General features: G+C 37.6%; 2 protein-coding genes across 4 annotated transcripts in view; one reads left to right on the top strand and one right to left on the bottom strand.

Moving 5' to 3' along the window:
* The window catches only part of pdzd8 (PDZ domain containing 8), a 69975-nt gene extending 65168 nt beyond the window's left edge, over positions 1-4807 (top strand). For both annotated transcript variants that reach the window (XM_051646510.1, XM_051646508.1), the window contains one exon: positions 110-4807. In XM_051646510.1, coding sequence (XP_051502470.1) covers positions 110-2370 — 2261 coding nt within the window. In that variant the 3' untranslated portion in view covers positions 2371-4807. The remainder of the gene's footprint in view (positions 1-109) is intronic.
* Positions 4808-5316: 509 nt separating this feature from the next.
* The window catches only part of slc18a2 (solute carrier family 18 member 2), a 31042-nt gene continuing 21910 nt past the window's right edge, over positions 5317-14448 (bottom strand). Inside the window, exons 11-17 of one of the 2 annotated variants that reach the window (XM_051646526.1) lie at positions 13729-13807; positions 11934-11985; positions 11317-11380; positions 11035-11154; positions 10752-10885; positions 9125-9252; positions 5317-8579 (exon numbers count right to left, since the gene is read on the bottom strand). In XM_051646526.1, the coding sequence (XP_051502486.1) occupies positions 9148-9252; positions 10752-10885; positions 11035-11154; positions 11317-11380; positions 11934-11985; positions 13729-13807 (554 nt within the window). In that variant the 3' untranslated portion in view covers positions 5317-8579; positions 9125-9147. Of the gene's footprint in view, positions 9253-10751; positions 10886-11034; positions 11155-11316; positions 11381-11933; positions 11986-13728; positions 13808-14448 lie in introns of both variants that reach the window. The other variant, XM_051646525.1, reaches the window with a different exon arrangement.

Here is a 14448-nt window from a genome sequence, read left to right as displayed (position 1 = left end):
AGCTTTCCGACTTGGCAAACTCAGTCACTATTTATTTTTTTTCAAGGATACTGTGGCCATGTGGCAACAAGCTTCCATAACTCTTCTTTACATCCGTCTGTTTATACAGGAGTCAAAGTGACATCCTCTGTCCAAGTGCCGAAGCTGCTGAAACAAGCTGGAGAGAGAGTGTTAGTCTTATATGAGAGGCCAGTGCGGCACCAGGTGCCTACTGTTGGGTTAGGGCCACTCCAGGAAACCTTAGGGCCTATGGAGGAGCCCGTCTACCTTCCCCAGCCTGGGGGCTATGAGGAGGACCCAGCCCCAATAGCCACCATGGACATAACTGATAACAGAGACATGGACTCTGAGTTTGAGGAGTTAATCGTGGAGTCCAAATCAACTGGAGCTCCAGTCAGTGTTGACACTAAAGAGGACTTCTTGCTCTCTGTAAACCAAAGCCCCAAAAAGACTGTGGCGAACCTGGCCAAGCCCCTTGGTTCCATCTCTCCAATTCTAAACCGCAGACTGAACCTTCAGTCCCCGCTCAAACCCCAGCCCAAAGAATCACCTAAGCCACCAACTCACAAGACTGTTGAACCATGCGAACAACCACAGAGACCAACGGTGCCCCCGCCTCCACCACCCGCACGCCCTCCTGTTCCTCCCAGGCCCCATATTAAGGTCACATCTGCCACCTCAGAAACCCAAAATATGGTGGAAGGTAGTGAGTCTGCAGTGGAAAAATGTCCAGAGAAAACACAGCCCGCTCCTAGCAATGGGGACAAACCGGCAGACAAAATCCCTGTTAAATCACCAGAGCCAAAGCTTTTGAGTAAACTCCCAGAGCCCACTGATGAAATCCCCAGTATTCCAGGCACAAACAAGCAAGATTCAGCCAAAGACAAGATATCTGAGAGCTCCACCAACACTAGGGACAGTGTAGATGAACAGGGTCTCTGGGAATCATCCGAGACCATGTATCGCAACAGAAATGCTCGCTGGAATAAAGCCTCGGTGGTCTTTGAGGTAGAAAACAACCACAAATTCCTCAATGTAGCACTTTGGTGCAAGGACCCCTTCAAGGTCGGTAGTCTCTTGTGCTTGGGGCATGTCAGCTTGCGCTTGGAGCACATTGCAATGGAATGCTTATCAACATCGTCTGCTGAATATCAGAGCACATTCCGAATATGTGCCCCTGAACCAAGAGCAAGTGTCAGCCGCACCGCTTTGCGCAGCTTGAGTACTCACAAAGGTTTCAATGAGAAATTGTGCTATGGAGACGTAACACTCAACTTCACTTACCTGGGAGACGGGGAGTCAGATATGTTCAGTGGACTGATGGAACGCGAATGGGAGGGGAGTCTCCAGGAAGAGGAGTTTAAAGACAAAGAAAATGTACGGGAGCAAATGCTCATGGTAACTCGGGATGAACTGAGTTACAGCGGCATGCAGTTCGGGGAAATGCGGCACAATTTTCAGGACACTCAGTTCCAGAATCCCACTTGGTGCGAGTATTGCAAGAAGAAGGTATGGACCAAAGCTGCTTCGCAGTGTATGACCTGTTCTTATGTCTGTCATAAGAAGTGTCAGGAGAAGTGTCTAACTGAGCACCCTTTTTGCGTAGCAGCCTCAGACCGCCGTGGGGCAGATCCTGAGGCAAAATCAACTATCAACCGGGCAACGACGGGTCTCACGCGTCACATTATCAACACTAGTTCACGCCTCCTCAATTTGAGGCAGGTGCCAAAAGCCAGGCTTTCAGAACAGGTTGCAGAAATGGGACCAGGAGTTGTAGAACCTTCTCCAAAACACACGCCTAACACGTCCGACAACGAGAGCAGTGACACGGAGACCTATGTTGGGGCCAGTCCTTCTAAACAGCCACCTGGTAGCAGTGGTTCAAAACTGGTTCGCAAGGAAGGTGGGCTGGATGACAGTGTATTCATTGCTGTAAAAGAGATTGGTCGAGATCTTTACCGTGGCCTCCCCACAGATGAACGTTCACAGAAACTAGAGTTAATGTTGGACAAGCTACAGCAGGAGATTGACCAGGAGTTGGAGCACAACAACTTACTGATAGTGGAAGAGCGAGAGACGATTGACACCCGACGAAAGGCCCTGATCTCTGCAGCTCTTGCAAAGTCTGGTGAACGGCTCCAAGCTTTGACTCTACTCATGATTCACTACCGTGCTGGCATTGAAGACCTAGAGTCTGTAGAAAGCACCTCACCTTCCGAGCAGCATGGCTTTCCAAAGGCGAAAACAGAGGGTCTGGATGAGGCGCTGCTGGGCACAGAGGTGTACGATAGTGACATTTGTAGTCCAGTTGACGTTCCAATGCTGGATGAGATTACAGAAGAGCAAATCTGTGTAGAGGCTTTACCGTAGAGATGACAAGGGGCATCAGGGGCTTGAGACTCAAGAACATACTTTTTTTTTTGTTTTTTTTTTTTTATGGCAAGGCTTAAGAATGACCTATGAGCATCCCACAAGTGAATGCAAGGTTTACAAAGTATTCATGGATATTTGCCAGAAGATCATGGAAATGTACTGTCATATGAGGAATTTTGTGAGTGTCAGTAGTTTACCAGATTTTATTTACTTTTTAATCATTTTTTTTTTTTTTTTTTTTTAATAAATATTGTTTTTTCGTTTGGTTTTGTTTTTGTTTTATTTTTGGTCCCTTATTAACTATTGAAGAGGACTAAACCACCTTTTTGTATGCTTTCTGCAGTATTACAAAAATACATGTAATTCGGGTCTAGCCCATCTGAGTTCTCATGGAATCATGATCAAACTGAGTTTACCTGCCTTACCTGAAAAGGTGCAATACATTTTTTAATCATAACAAGCTTCAAAAGAGAGTGTCAGTGTGAGTAACATACATCTTAATATAGATATAAGTCTCTGTCTGCAGTAATATGTGCTTTTGGTGATGTTCATGGTTGGAAATACTTCACAGTTTTTTGTTTTGAGCTTCAAGCCCCTCTGCCTTACACTATGTACACTACAAAAGGTAGGATTATATCCTGAAAAGCAGTCCATAGAACATGATGTCCAGAAAGTGTAACATGACTTTTTTTTTTTTTTTTTTTATTCTAGTAGTACATATTGGTTCCTAATCAACCTTGTACTCTCCTGATAAGTACCTTTTATCATGTTACTTTTTGACTCATTTTAAGTTTGAGTCAATTGTTTAATTTTTCAGTTATTTAGTTTTTTGTTTTGTTTAATATGTTTTTAACATGTTTAAATGTTGAATTGAGAGGAAATCCTCATAGGAAATATAATCTTGGCATTATTACAGCATAATATTGGGGACCATTTTTTGTCATTTATATTTGTTACTCCAAGCCAATGTAATGTTGTTTTCTTTTTTGAGGGAGGGATATTTCTACTGCATACATGATATCAGTTTCGAAGTATGTTTTCGATAATCACATTATATTATCATGTCACAATGAATTTGTTTTGAGCCTCTACGAGTTCAAAAATTGTAGGACATTTTTACAAACGTATTACTAATCTTTATCAACTGATGCTTCAATTGGTTTAGATGAGTGGTTATGTTTGTGTGAATGTGTCAGCAAGTTACATTTTTGTTAAAGTATTCTTTTGTTTTGGTAATCTGATTCTGTTAATAGAAAGTTTTCAGTTTGTCTCACATCAGTGTGTCTGAGCATATTTTGCCGCATTTGAAAGTTCATTTCACACGTATACTAATGAATGAATCTCCCAAATGACTCTTTAAAATAATTATTACATTCACCACTCTACACATCACCTGTCACACTAAAAAAATACATTATTAAAAACTCTTTTGTCAATACACACAGTATTCCATAATTCTAAAAGCCAATGCATTCCTTACAGTCTATAGCTTGTCTGCGGGGCCTAAACACTATAGTGCTTATGTTGTGGCCTCCGTCTATGTATGTCAGTTTAATTGTTTTTTTTAAAATTGAAAATAGATCCAGTTGATTCAATACACATGCATTTCTGGGTCTCTCTTCATGAATATAAGGTTTTTTGTAAAGACAGATGACAAGGCCTTTAATAAAGGGGGTGGGGTGGCGGGGGGGGGGCGAACAGAAATATGTAGGGTCAAAGCAACCTGCTTTAACAGTTGTGGTGTCCTAGTTAATGTTCCTGCTGGTCGTACAATATCTATTCAGCTGGTAGAATCAGACTCACATTCTTGCTTGTGCAGTATTTGCATATGGTGTTCATGGAACCACAAACCAGAAGGGAAGCGTTTTCCTTTTGAATCACTTAAAGAAATTACATTAAAATATTACACTCAGTAAGTCATAAAAATGAATGAAAATCTTTTGTTGCTGTTTTAGTTCTGTTTGTCTAGTTGCTGCTGCTGTTATGCTGTGCTTCTCACACCAACACATGCATTCATGTTTCTTCAATTATTTCAATCTCACAGTGGAAAAACAAACAAACAAATAGAACAAAATATAAAGCATCATATCCGCCTTGGCAAACTGTGGTTATGCTTTTCTGGGAAAGCTGTTGTTCTTATTGGAAGCTGTATCATGTTTTAAAGTGCTATTGTAAATAGCCTAGTAATGTAGGTCACTTTAAACCGGTCCTTTCTCCCTGAACTCTTATATAGTGCTCAACATGTGGGTTCATCTTTGTTGTTGTATTTGCTTCATGTAAATATTATTTTGTTTGTTAGTGGGTTTTAATTATGGTTGAGGGCATCTACTGAAGAAGTGCACAGCTTTTAAACTTGCTGCAAGACATTTACGCACTGACATATCATATTTGCTTATGCACTTGATAAATTATTAGAAATAAAATAGAAAATGTTCCCCTGTGATTTTTTTTTTTCTTATGCATCTTAACACTTTTTAACACACATACACCTTATGATTACATGCTTGATACCATTTTCTTTGTTAAACTCTGATGTATGGATAGTCACTCCTTTTGTGTGTATTGCAGGATTATCGTAAACTTGCTACATGTTTAAAATGCTGCAACGAGCTATTAGGATTATTGGGAGCAGGTGGCTTTCTATTAGTGGACCCATTAACAAGATTGCCAGACTGAACAATAAATAAGGGGAAATAACACTCTTAAGCCTTGGGCTGATTCAGTAAAGAAAAGCCCAATGCACCTTTTAAAATCAATAGAACATATTAGTGCTTGATTGGAGTATAAAGCATTATGGGTTGTCATTGGATAAAATAGACTTGAATTGTCATTCTAGCTGGTTCTCTTTTCATGCCATCATGTTATGATCCAAAATGAAATGATCAATAATACAGACCCTGCTTTGTTCGCATAATGATTAAGATCATTCTGGAAACATGAACATTCAGTCTTATTAAACATTTATTTTCCGCTCTGGTCACAGACAGTAGTTCCCTTGCAGCTCTCAAGCTGATCACCAGACCAAATACTGGATAAAAAAAACTCAACCCATTACTACTGAAGTTGATATAGTTAAAGCACAAACAAAAGACATACCAGTCTGAAGGCACACACTGACATTGGCACATACACATATGTTTTTGATAAAAACAAATTTAAATTATATACATAATACTCTTAACCCTTAATGGGCAAACAGTTTAAGAAACAACATTGAAGTTTAAAGGAAACTGCTGCAACAGTAACCTAGCAAATATTGGCAAAACATTTACCAATCTGATTAAGCTTAGGGTGCTCAGTCCTGTTTCTAGAAATTGGCATCCATCTATCCTCTGTAACACCTATGTGTAGTTGTATACCTTGATTAGCTGGTTCAGTTGTGTTGGGCTAATTAGAGCAGGTTTTTATACTTGTGTTTACATTTAAACCTGTGGAATTGTTTCAGATAATAGTGGAAAACAACATGTGCAGTTTGCTGCCCCATGTGCATTTGGTCTGTCCATAATTATAATTCTAATGACAGAGGAATGAGTGTGGGGGCCCCATCTCTCATATCTAACACAAACAAGCTCAGTTGTCCAGGGGCCGGTTGCACCAGCTATACGTACATTAGAACTTTGCCTAGTTGTGGCGTAAATGGGCAATTTACGCACTACTAAATATTTGAGCGTTGCACCATTAAACTTAGGTAGGACGTAACCCTACGTATAAACTAAATATTTACAGCAGACTCCAACCAGGCGTAACTGATGGAATAAAAAAGCAGAATGATATTTAATGACATCAGTGAGCTCATGTTTTGCATGACAGGCATCAATCATTTCGACATATATGATGGTGCTGGCATTTACACTCGTTTACATTTACGAGAGAGAAAAAAAAACATACTTTTAAGCAGCTCTTCAGCATTAAACCAACCTAACGGTGCAGTTTTCAGGGTGTATCGCCTGGTGTCAAGTTTCAACACATTCAAAATACAGTATATACATGAAAATGAATAATTGTCTATTTTTCCAGCCTGTTGTATTAGTATTTATTTATCACCCTTTATTTATTTTAGATACAGTTCCTATATATTGTTATTTACACAGGGCAAATATGCTATTTATTAAATCTACTTCTGTTACGTATGGTATTTTAATGGGGATATAATTTATTACAGCTGACAGTTACATGAGCAAACAAGGTTTGAACATCAACCATAACAACATCAAACTGAAATGCACAGCTTTTTAATACATCTGTGTACAAATTGGAAAGATGTTTATTGGATCAATACAGGTAAACGTCATAATATGCGACTACGCATTACTTTACGGAGAGCTTACGACCTACTAGTTAAGACTTGCCTTAAGAACAGGTGGTGCAACCAAATTAAGCACTGACTTAGTTACAAACTAACTAGTAGTTACTAAGACCTTAGTGTAAACTTTATGTCCCAACTTACGTGAGACCTTACGCACAGCTGGTGCAACCCTACCCAGATACCTAAAACTGAGCTCACATGATTTTTCTCAAAGGCTTGTTTGGGTTAAAGTTGTTGCATTAAACTGATTCTAGCTCCAGAGGAAAACATGCTGTGTATCAAATCATTTACCTGTGGGCAATAAGAGAACATGGTGTCCTCAGTACTTAGATACCAGGAAATGAAGGAGCATGAAACAATATTGAAGACCTATTTACTCACTATATAAGATTAGTTTGTATATAGCAGGCTCAAAATGCTTTTTTAGAATATAACGTAAACAAAAGATGGGAAGAAGCTGTCTGGATTTTTAAATATTAGGTTTACCAGGAATTTACCTTGTTAGCATATGTTAAATTAGGCCCTTGGCACAACAGTATTATTATGGGGTCAAAAACAGTGTACATACAGTACATACCTAACACTTGCCATTAAATAGTGTTTGCAGCAGGTTTATCTGATTTTAAGGCATATGATGTATCTTTACAAAAATAAAAAAGATGGCTAAGGAAACCACACCATGGCCTGCACAGACCTCTGATGACCATGTCCCTTGGAAAATAAAGAAATACTTACATGAAACAAAATATTTATAGTCTTCATAAAACTCTAGTCATTTTATATGGCTTTAAGCATTTAGGGTTTTATGACCATTTTAGGAGCTCAATTTAAGGAAAGTTCCAGGTTCAGTACAAGTTGAGCTTAATTGACTGCATTTGTGACAATGTTGATTGCCACAAAAAAAGCAAAAATCAAGGTTACAGTGAGGCACATACAATGGAAGTGAATGGGCCAATCTGTAAACATTAAAAGTATAACCACAAGACATAAACAATATGCGAGCTAACATGATTTTAGTGTGATAAAATTGCTTACTAACCTTTTCTGTGTAAAGTCTTAACCTATGTTACAACTTCGTAAACCCTAAAACAATGTTTACAGCTAAAATAATTCACAGGTTTTAACAGAAGAATTAATATAGGTGCTTTTATAAAATTATAAGCTTGACATTTCTGCCTTTAAACCCACCATAAATTGGCCCCATTCACTTCCATTGTAAGTGCCGCACTGTAACCTCACTTTTTGGACAAGTAAAAACATTTATTTATTTATTTTATTTTTTTGTCGTAACCAACATTATGGCACAAATGCTGTTGACTGAGCGTAACTTGTATTGAACCCGCAATATAGCATTCCTTAAGGCCATTTCATTTCACAGCCAGTTCATGATAACACATTTGCTAGAACCAAAACAACAGAGGGAAAAAAGAAAAAGAAAAGAAAATGACTATGGGAAAGAGCAATATTGAGGCATCCTGTACAAATGAAGATATTAGCATTCCAGCACATTCAAATGACTTACTAAAATATAGATATATATATACTATATACACTTTAAAAGCAAAATATAATTTTAAGTACCTAAGGTATCTGGATGCTATACAGTAATAATTTACTTCATATAACAAAACTAAAAGTTTATATCACCATGTAAAATCTAAATATAGGAGTATGGTACATCATGTTCAGTTGACACCACACAAGTCACACATATAAAACAGATTTCCAAAGACAGTAGGACTTGTTGACACATGACACTCACTTGCTTGATTATCTAATGTAGTCGGACCTTTAGCTTTTTCACACACACACACAAAAAAAAAAAAAAAACATTATGCAGATTTTGTTATGTATTAAGCTTAGGTCCTGCAGGTCCTGTTTGTCTGCTCAAAAGCCGGAACTGAAATAAAAGCCACAAATCAAATCATTAGTGTAAATATCTCGTAAGTAATTCGCCTAAAATGTTCTTCAGCTGTTCTTATTTATTCTGTGTGAAAATTGACACTGTTCATTTTCACCTGATTATGATAAGGATGAAAACATTTTATGGCCCATTTCAAGGTGTTATAATCCATCTAGCTGAGTCAAATGCACCTTAAATGACGTTTTCACCTATGAAAAGACTTCAACAGGACCAACAGATATGATATGAAGACCACACTTTTTCCTACCACCACAAACAAACAATAAATATACAATACATATCTGTCAGAAGTCATATTTAAACGAAACCAATTCATATCTGAATCCTCCATATTTTACCTTATCAGCTGCCCATTTTTCTGACATGTGCACCTAGAAACGACTTTTGTTAATAACATTGTTATACTGGATAAAAGTGCATGTTTTCCCTTTTATATTCTCACAAATCAGCATTATAGGTTTTCTTTAAAGTCTGTCGTTTTGCCCATTCATAAAACAAAACAGATACTCTGGGTGACATACATGGCCAAGGACAGTGATGAGGCCTATTCAGGGCTCTCTAGATCCAGATCGTCACCCATTTGGTAGCTGGAGCCCTGGGTGGAGTAGGAACGTGTCCTCATTGAACAATTAGAGTCCATCAAAATGGCCTGAGAAAGACATATATAAGAAACAGTGAGACAGATGGTGGGTTGATTTCACTGTAATTGAATGAGGCTTTCATGAAGAACACGTAAGCACACAAAGAAAATGTGTGCTTGTGTGTGTGTATATATGTGTGTGTGTGTGTGTGCATGCAAGTACTCATCAGGAGCAGTGTAGTGCCCCTCTTGAGAAAGAAAGCCTGTGATGCTTGGCTTTGATCAAGCAGCATTTAAGGGCAAATGCACAAGTCTGTTTCGATCAGCATCACTCTTTGATCTCTGCTTGAGGGCATCCTGCGCAGTTTTTATTTCTATCTATTCTGTAACATAATTTTCTATTTCAGTCATATTCTACCTTGTCAGTGGTTTGAAGTTAGAGATGAAATCAAAAGGAAAGCATTTTGCCAGGTGGAGTGAACAATATGATTGTTATTGTAATAATAATATTAATAATAAAGAGAATAAGGAAATGAGTCATGAAATCACAAATAAATCATATCAAAGAAAAAAACCAGTCTTGAGCTGGAGGTTGTTTTCATATATATTTTTTTTTCTTTTTTTTGCTATTATCAGCTTTCATTCACATTGAAACAGTTTCTCCTTATAGAGTCAGACTATATAAGCCAAAATCTATTATAAATGCTATATATTGTTTTCAGTCTTAGTTTAACTTAGAAAACTCTAACATTCTCCAAGTGTTAAAGGGATAGTTCACCCAAAAATGAAAATTCTCTCATCACTTACTCACACTCATGCTATCCCAGATATGTATGACTTTATTTCTTCTGCTGAACACAAATTATGAATTTTAGAAAAATATTTCAGCTCTGTAGGTCCATACAATACAGGTGAATCGGTGCCAAAATGTTGACGCTTCGTAATGCATCATAAAAGTAATCCATATGACTCCAGTGTTTTAACCATATTTTCAGAAGCGAAATGTCTTCTTCTTTTTTTTTTTTGCTAGAAATTCTTCTCCCTGCCAGTAGGAGGTGATATGCATAAAGAGTGTGAATCACCAAAAACACAAGAAGAAGAATGTGAAAGTGAAAGTTAAAGTGGAGATTGACTGAGCAGGGAGGAGAATTTATAGTAAAAAACAAATTATTTATCTGTTTCTCATCCACACCTATCATATCGCTTCTGAAGACATTGATTTAACCACTGCAGTCTTATGGATTACTTTTATGCTGACTTACGTGATTTTTGGAGCTTTACAATTTTGGCATCCTTTACCTTGAATTGTATGGACCAAAAGAGCTGAGAAATTCTTCTAAAAATCTTCATTTGAGTTCAGTATAATATCATCTGGGATGGCATAAGGGTGAGTAAATGATGAGAGAATTTTCATTTTTGGGTAAACTATTCCTTCAAGATGCATATGCATATCAGCTTCAACACTGCCTCAAAATTTGTATATGTGAGTGAGTAGTTTGGCTGTGATGTCACAGCATGAATGTAATGTGTGATGCATGTTGAATCGATAATCAATGGTGGGGTCTAACCATCTTTTCCTCATTGGCGGGAGGATTGCGCAGGAAGAAACAGAGAGGAGCGAACAGGATGTCCACCACACCAATGATGGTCATGAGCCAAGGGAAGCCGATGCTCCGAGCGATCGCACCACCTGCGGATGGACCTACACGACAGACATGTGTTAACTGAGCCTCTTTATAAATTTAGCCAATTTCAATGTGTTAAAAAGTCCCATGGGGAAATTAAATTAAGACATTCATAATGGATTGAACAGAATTAGATATAATTTTAGTTATCTTTCTTGTTGCTTACCTAAAGCAAAGCCCATGCAGAAGGCAACGTCAGCAATGGCATACACACTGCCGTACACAGACACGTGTCTCAGATCTACAAGATAGCCCATGATCGGCATCATCGAAGAGTCCACCATACCTACAGACCACAAATGATTAACTAAACATTTCTTAAATATGGAATTTTAGATATTATTATATAGTAATAATTAGGGTAAATCAACATGGTGCATTAAGATTTTAAGAAATAAAGAAATAGATTTAAAAAAAAAGTAATACTTTGTATTGAGGTCAGACTTACCAATTGCAAATCCAACTCCAAAGTTTGGCACAATGAGTCCGTATATATCTTTTGCAAAAGGCACCTGTAGGACAATGAGCAGAGCTAAATAAAGAGAGCTGCTGCATATTATCATTTTAATTACAAGGTTTGTTACAGCACATTAATTTCATTAACTTATAAACATACGAGAAACATTCTGGCCATTTAACTGTCCAACACTAGTGTTATTCTCACTTTTCTACAATGATGTTTATTCCATAGGCAAAACTTCAAGTGTGTACTTGATTCTCTTCCGAACTGGTTTTCTAGTCTAATCTCATATTTCCAGGGTAAACAGTGTCAGGGCTCTGTTTTTCAAATACATTTTCTTTCAAGCCCTAAACAGAGCTAATGGGAACAAAAAATTAGGTCTCGTCTGTAAACTGTGTGTTTACATCCAGTTTGGCATATTAGAGGGACTAAAAATTATAGTCTTGGGCTTTTATTCACTTGGTGCTAAAAATTCATTCATTTGGAAAGAGTGCTTAACCAGTGTTGTTGGTGGTGTTGTTGTTGTTGTTGTTGTTGTTGTTGTTGTTGTTGTTGTTGTTTTTAAAGAGAAAGGCAGTTTTGGAATGATTTAATCTCAAACTTACACAAAGAATGCTGATGCCAACCAGCAGCATCCCAATAAGTGAGCACAGCCACCTATGCAGAAAGAAAGTGAGAAAACAGGCATGAAAAAAAAGCTAATGACAGAGCCAACAAAAACAGTTCTCCCTTAAAACCTGTTGTTCTGAACCAGAAGTTCTTAAAGGGACAGTTTACCAAAAAATGAGAATTCTGTCATCATCAAGGGCAGTTCTAGGGTCAGCGGATATTGGGGGCTTAGCTCAAATCTCTGTAGATACATAGTATGGGGCCATCCTATAATGAAATAACAGAATATAATACACTTACTGTATAATAAAAGTTTAAATGTGTGAATCTTAATATATTACTGGAATTAAAATGTCTTACTAACTTTTGTCTCAGCCTCAGATGCGCTCAAAGAACAGAAGTGATTTTAAAGGAATAGTTCACACAAATTATGTGAGTAAATGATGAGAGAATTTTATTTTTGGGTGAACTATTCCTTTAGCATTATGTACTTTAAAACGTGATTAAAAAACACCTTTTGGCTTTCTGTAGTACAATGCGTATTATGTTAACAGTTGGCATTTTTGTATCTTTGATTAGTGATTTTTAATTAGCTAGTAAAGAAAGTTAACAGGCTGTAGATAGGCTAATGAGAAAAAAATAATTGCTGGATTTGCCAAAGATTGCAAGGTTCACAGTATTATGTCTTAATAGAAGAGTTATGCAAAAAACGCTTGTGTATGAAATTAAGCAAATTCCTTTTCAAGTCATCACAGTTTCTAGTGTCTCACCAAGAAAGGCCATTCAAATTTTGAGCCAATCGCAAGTGCTCTTCTTGTATGCACGCAAATACACCCGCGTGCTGGAAAGCAGCCACAAGATAGCGTGTGGCAATTGAACTGTCGGTATTTGGTATAACCAAAAATTTAGTACATAAGTCAATACTTATATATATATATTACTTAATATTAAAAATATATTTATAGTTTAGTATTGACTTGGTACCAAAGTACTGGTACTTATGACATTCCTAGAAGATGATAAAAACATTCAGGGCTTAAGCCCTGGAATCCCACCCCTAGCGTCGCCCATGGTCATCATTTGCGAACCTCATGTTGCTTAAAGCCCATATGACTTTCTTTCTTCTGTGAAACACAAAAGGAGATGTAACAAAATGTTAGCCTCAGTCACGAATAACCTTCATTGAATATTTTTTCACACAATAAAAGTGAATGGCGAACGAGGCTATCGTTCTGCCAAACATCTCCTTTTGTGCTCCACAGAAGAAAGGAAGTCATATGGGTTTGGAGCAACATGAGGTTGAGTAAATGATGACAGAATTTTAACTATCCCTTTAAGGTTTAAGACATTCAGTAACAAACCCGGGCCACTCAGGACACAGCAAAAGAACCAGTCCAGATAATGACATATATTAAAATGTCAAAGTGGAAATCTGCAGGCCCATGTTGAGTTTTCCAATGAAAATTTTAATGTTGCCAGACATTTTTTTTTCTTTTCTTAGAGACATCTCCAGGCATTTTTAAAAGAATGTCATATGTGACGTAAAAACAGACAAACATACATGACACATTTTGATAATGGGAAACTCTTTTAAGTGCTTGTGGTTTATTATAAGCAAAATCACAACAGTAAGCATCACAACATGCTTGCATTGATCTGTAATAAAAATTAAAAAAAAGGTAAACAAACACAAAACCTGGCAACAGAGTCTAATTTAGGCCTGTCCCAAAGCAGAGGAAGCCGATAGTAGAGCAGAGGAAGATAAGAAAAAACTTAATTTCCCTCTCCTACCTCCCCATTTTGTTAGCCAGAACAGCAAAGATGTTGGTCCCTATAAGATATGAGACACTGGCTGGCACGAATGCAACCCCTAAAAGGAAAGAGGAGAGAGAGAGAGAGAGAGAGAGGAGGGCTCAGATAAGAAGACACTTTATCAGTTTGATCTTAAAGCTGTTTGTCTCACAGACACTGTTATGAAGCAGCTTTTCTCATTCTCTCACTCCTTCTCTTCTTTCATTAGCTCGCTTGCTTTTCCATTGCCTGCCAATGACACCTCAATATCCTGTCAGACCGCAGACACTCCCTTGCCTGCTCTCACTCCTTTCCCTGCCTCTTGTTCTACCTTTACTCTCTCTCTCTTTTTATTATTTAAGCTTCCGAAACAGCAGGAAAAACCTTGGAGAAACCCAAAGAAACCCAATCGAGAGTGAGAAAATCTGCTCTGTATGGAGAACATGACTAATGCTGTGCTCTCATAGCTTCATGAATTCTTTACACAAATTTTTGCACAATACAGTTAGGGTTAATGGTTATCCAACAAACTTTGTAGATAATGACTAGCAGATAAACCTTTACTCAGAGCTGAAGAGATTTCTAAAGAATAACTGAATATTCTGGGTTCAATGTAAGTTAAAGGAATAGTTTACCCAAAAATGAAAATGTTCTCATCATTTACTCACCCTCATGCCATCCCAGATGTAAATGACTTTCTCTCTTCTGCTGAACACAAAC

The sequence above is a fragment of the Myxocyprinus asiaticus genome, chromosome 20 (genome assembly GCF_019703515.2).
Source record: "Myxocyprinus asiaticus isolate MX2 ecotype Aquarium Trade chromosome 20, UBuf_Myxa_2, whole genome shotgun sequence".
Taxonomy (NCBI): domain Eukaryota; kingdom Metazoa; phylum Chordata; class Actinopteri; order Cypriniformes; family Catostomidae; genus Myxocyprinus; species Myxocyprinus asiaticus.
This window is presented reverse-complemented; position numbering and strand designations above follow the sequence as displayed.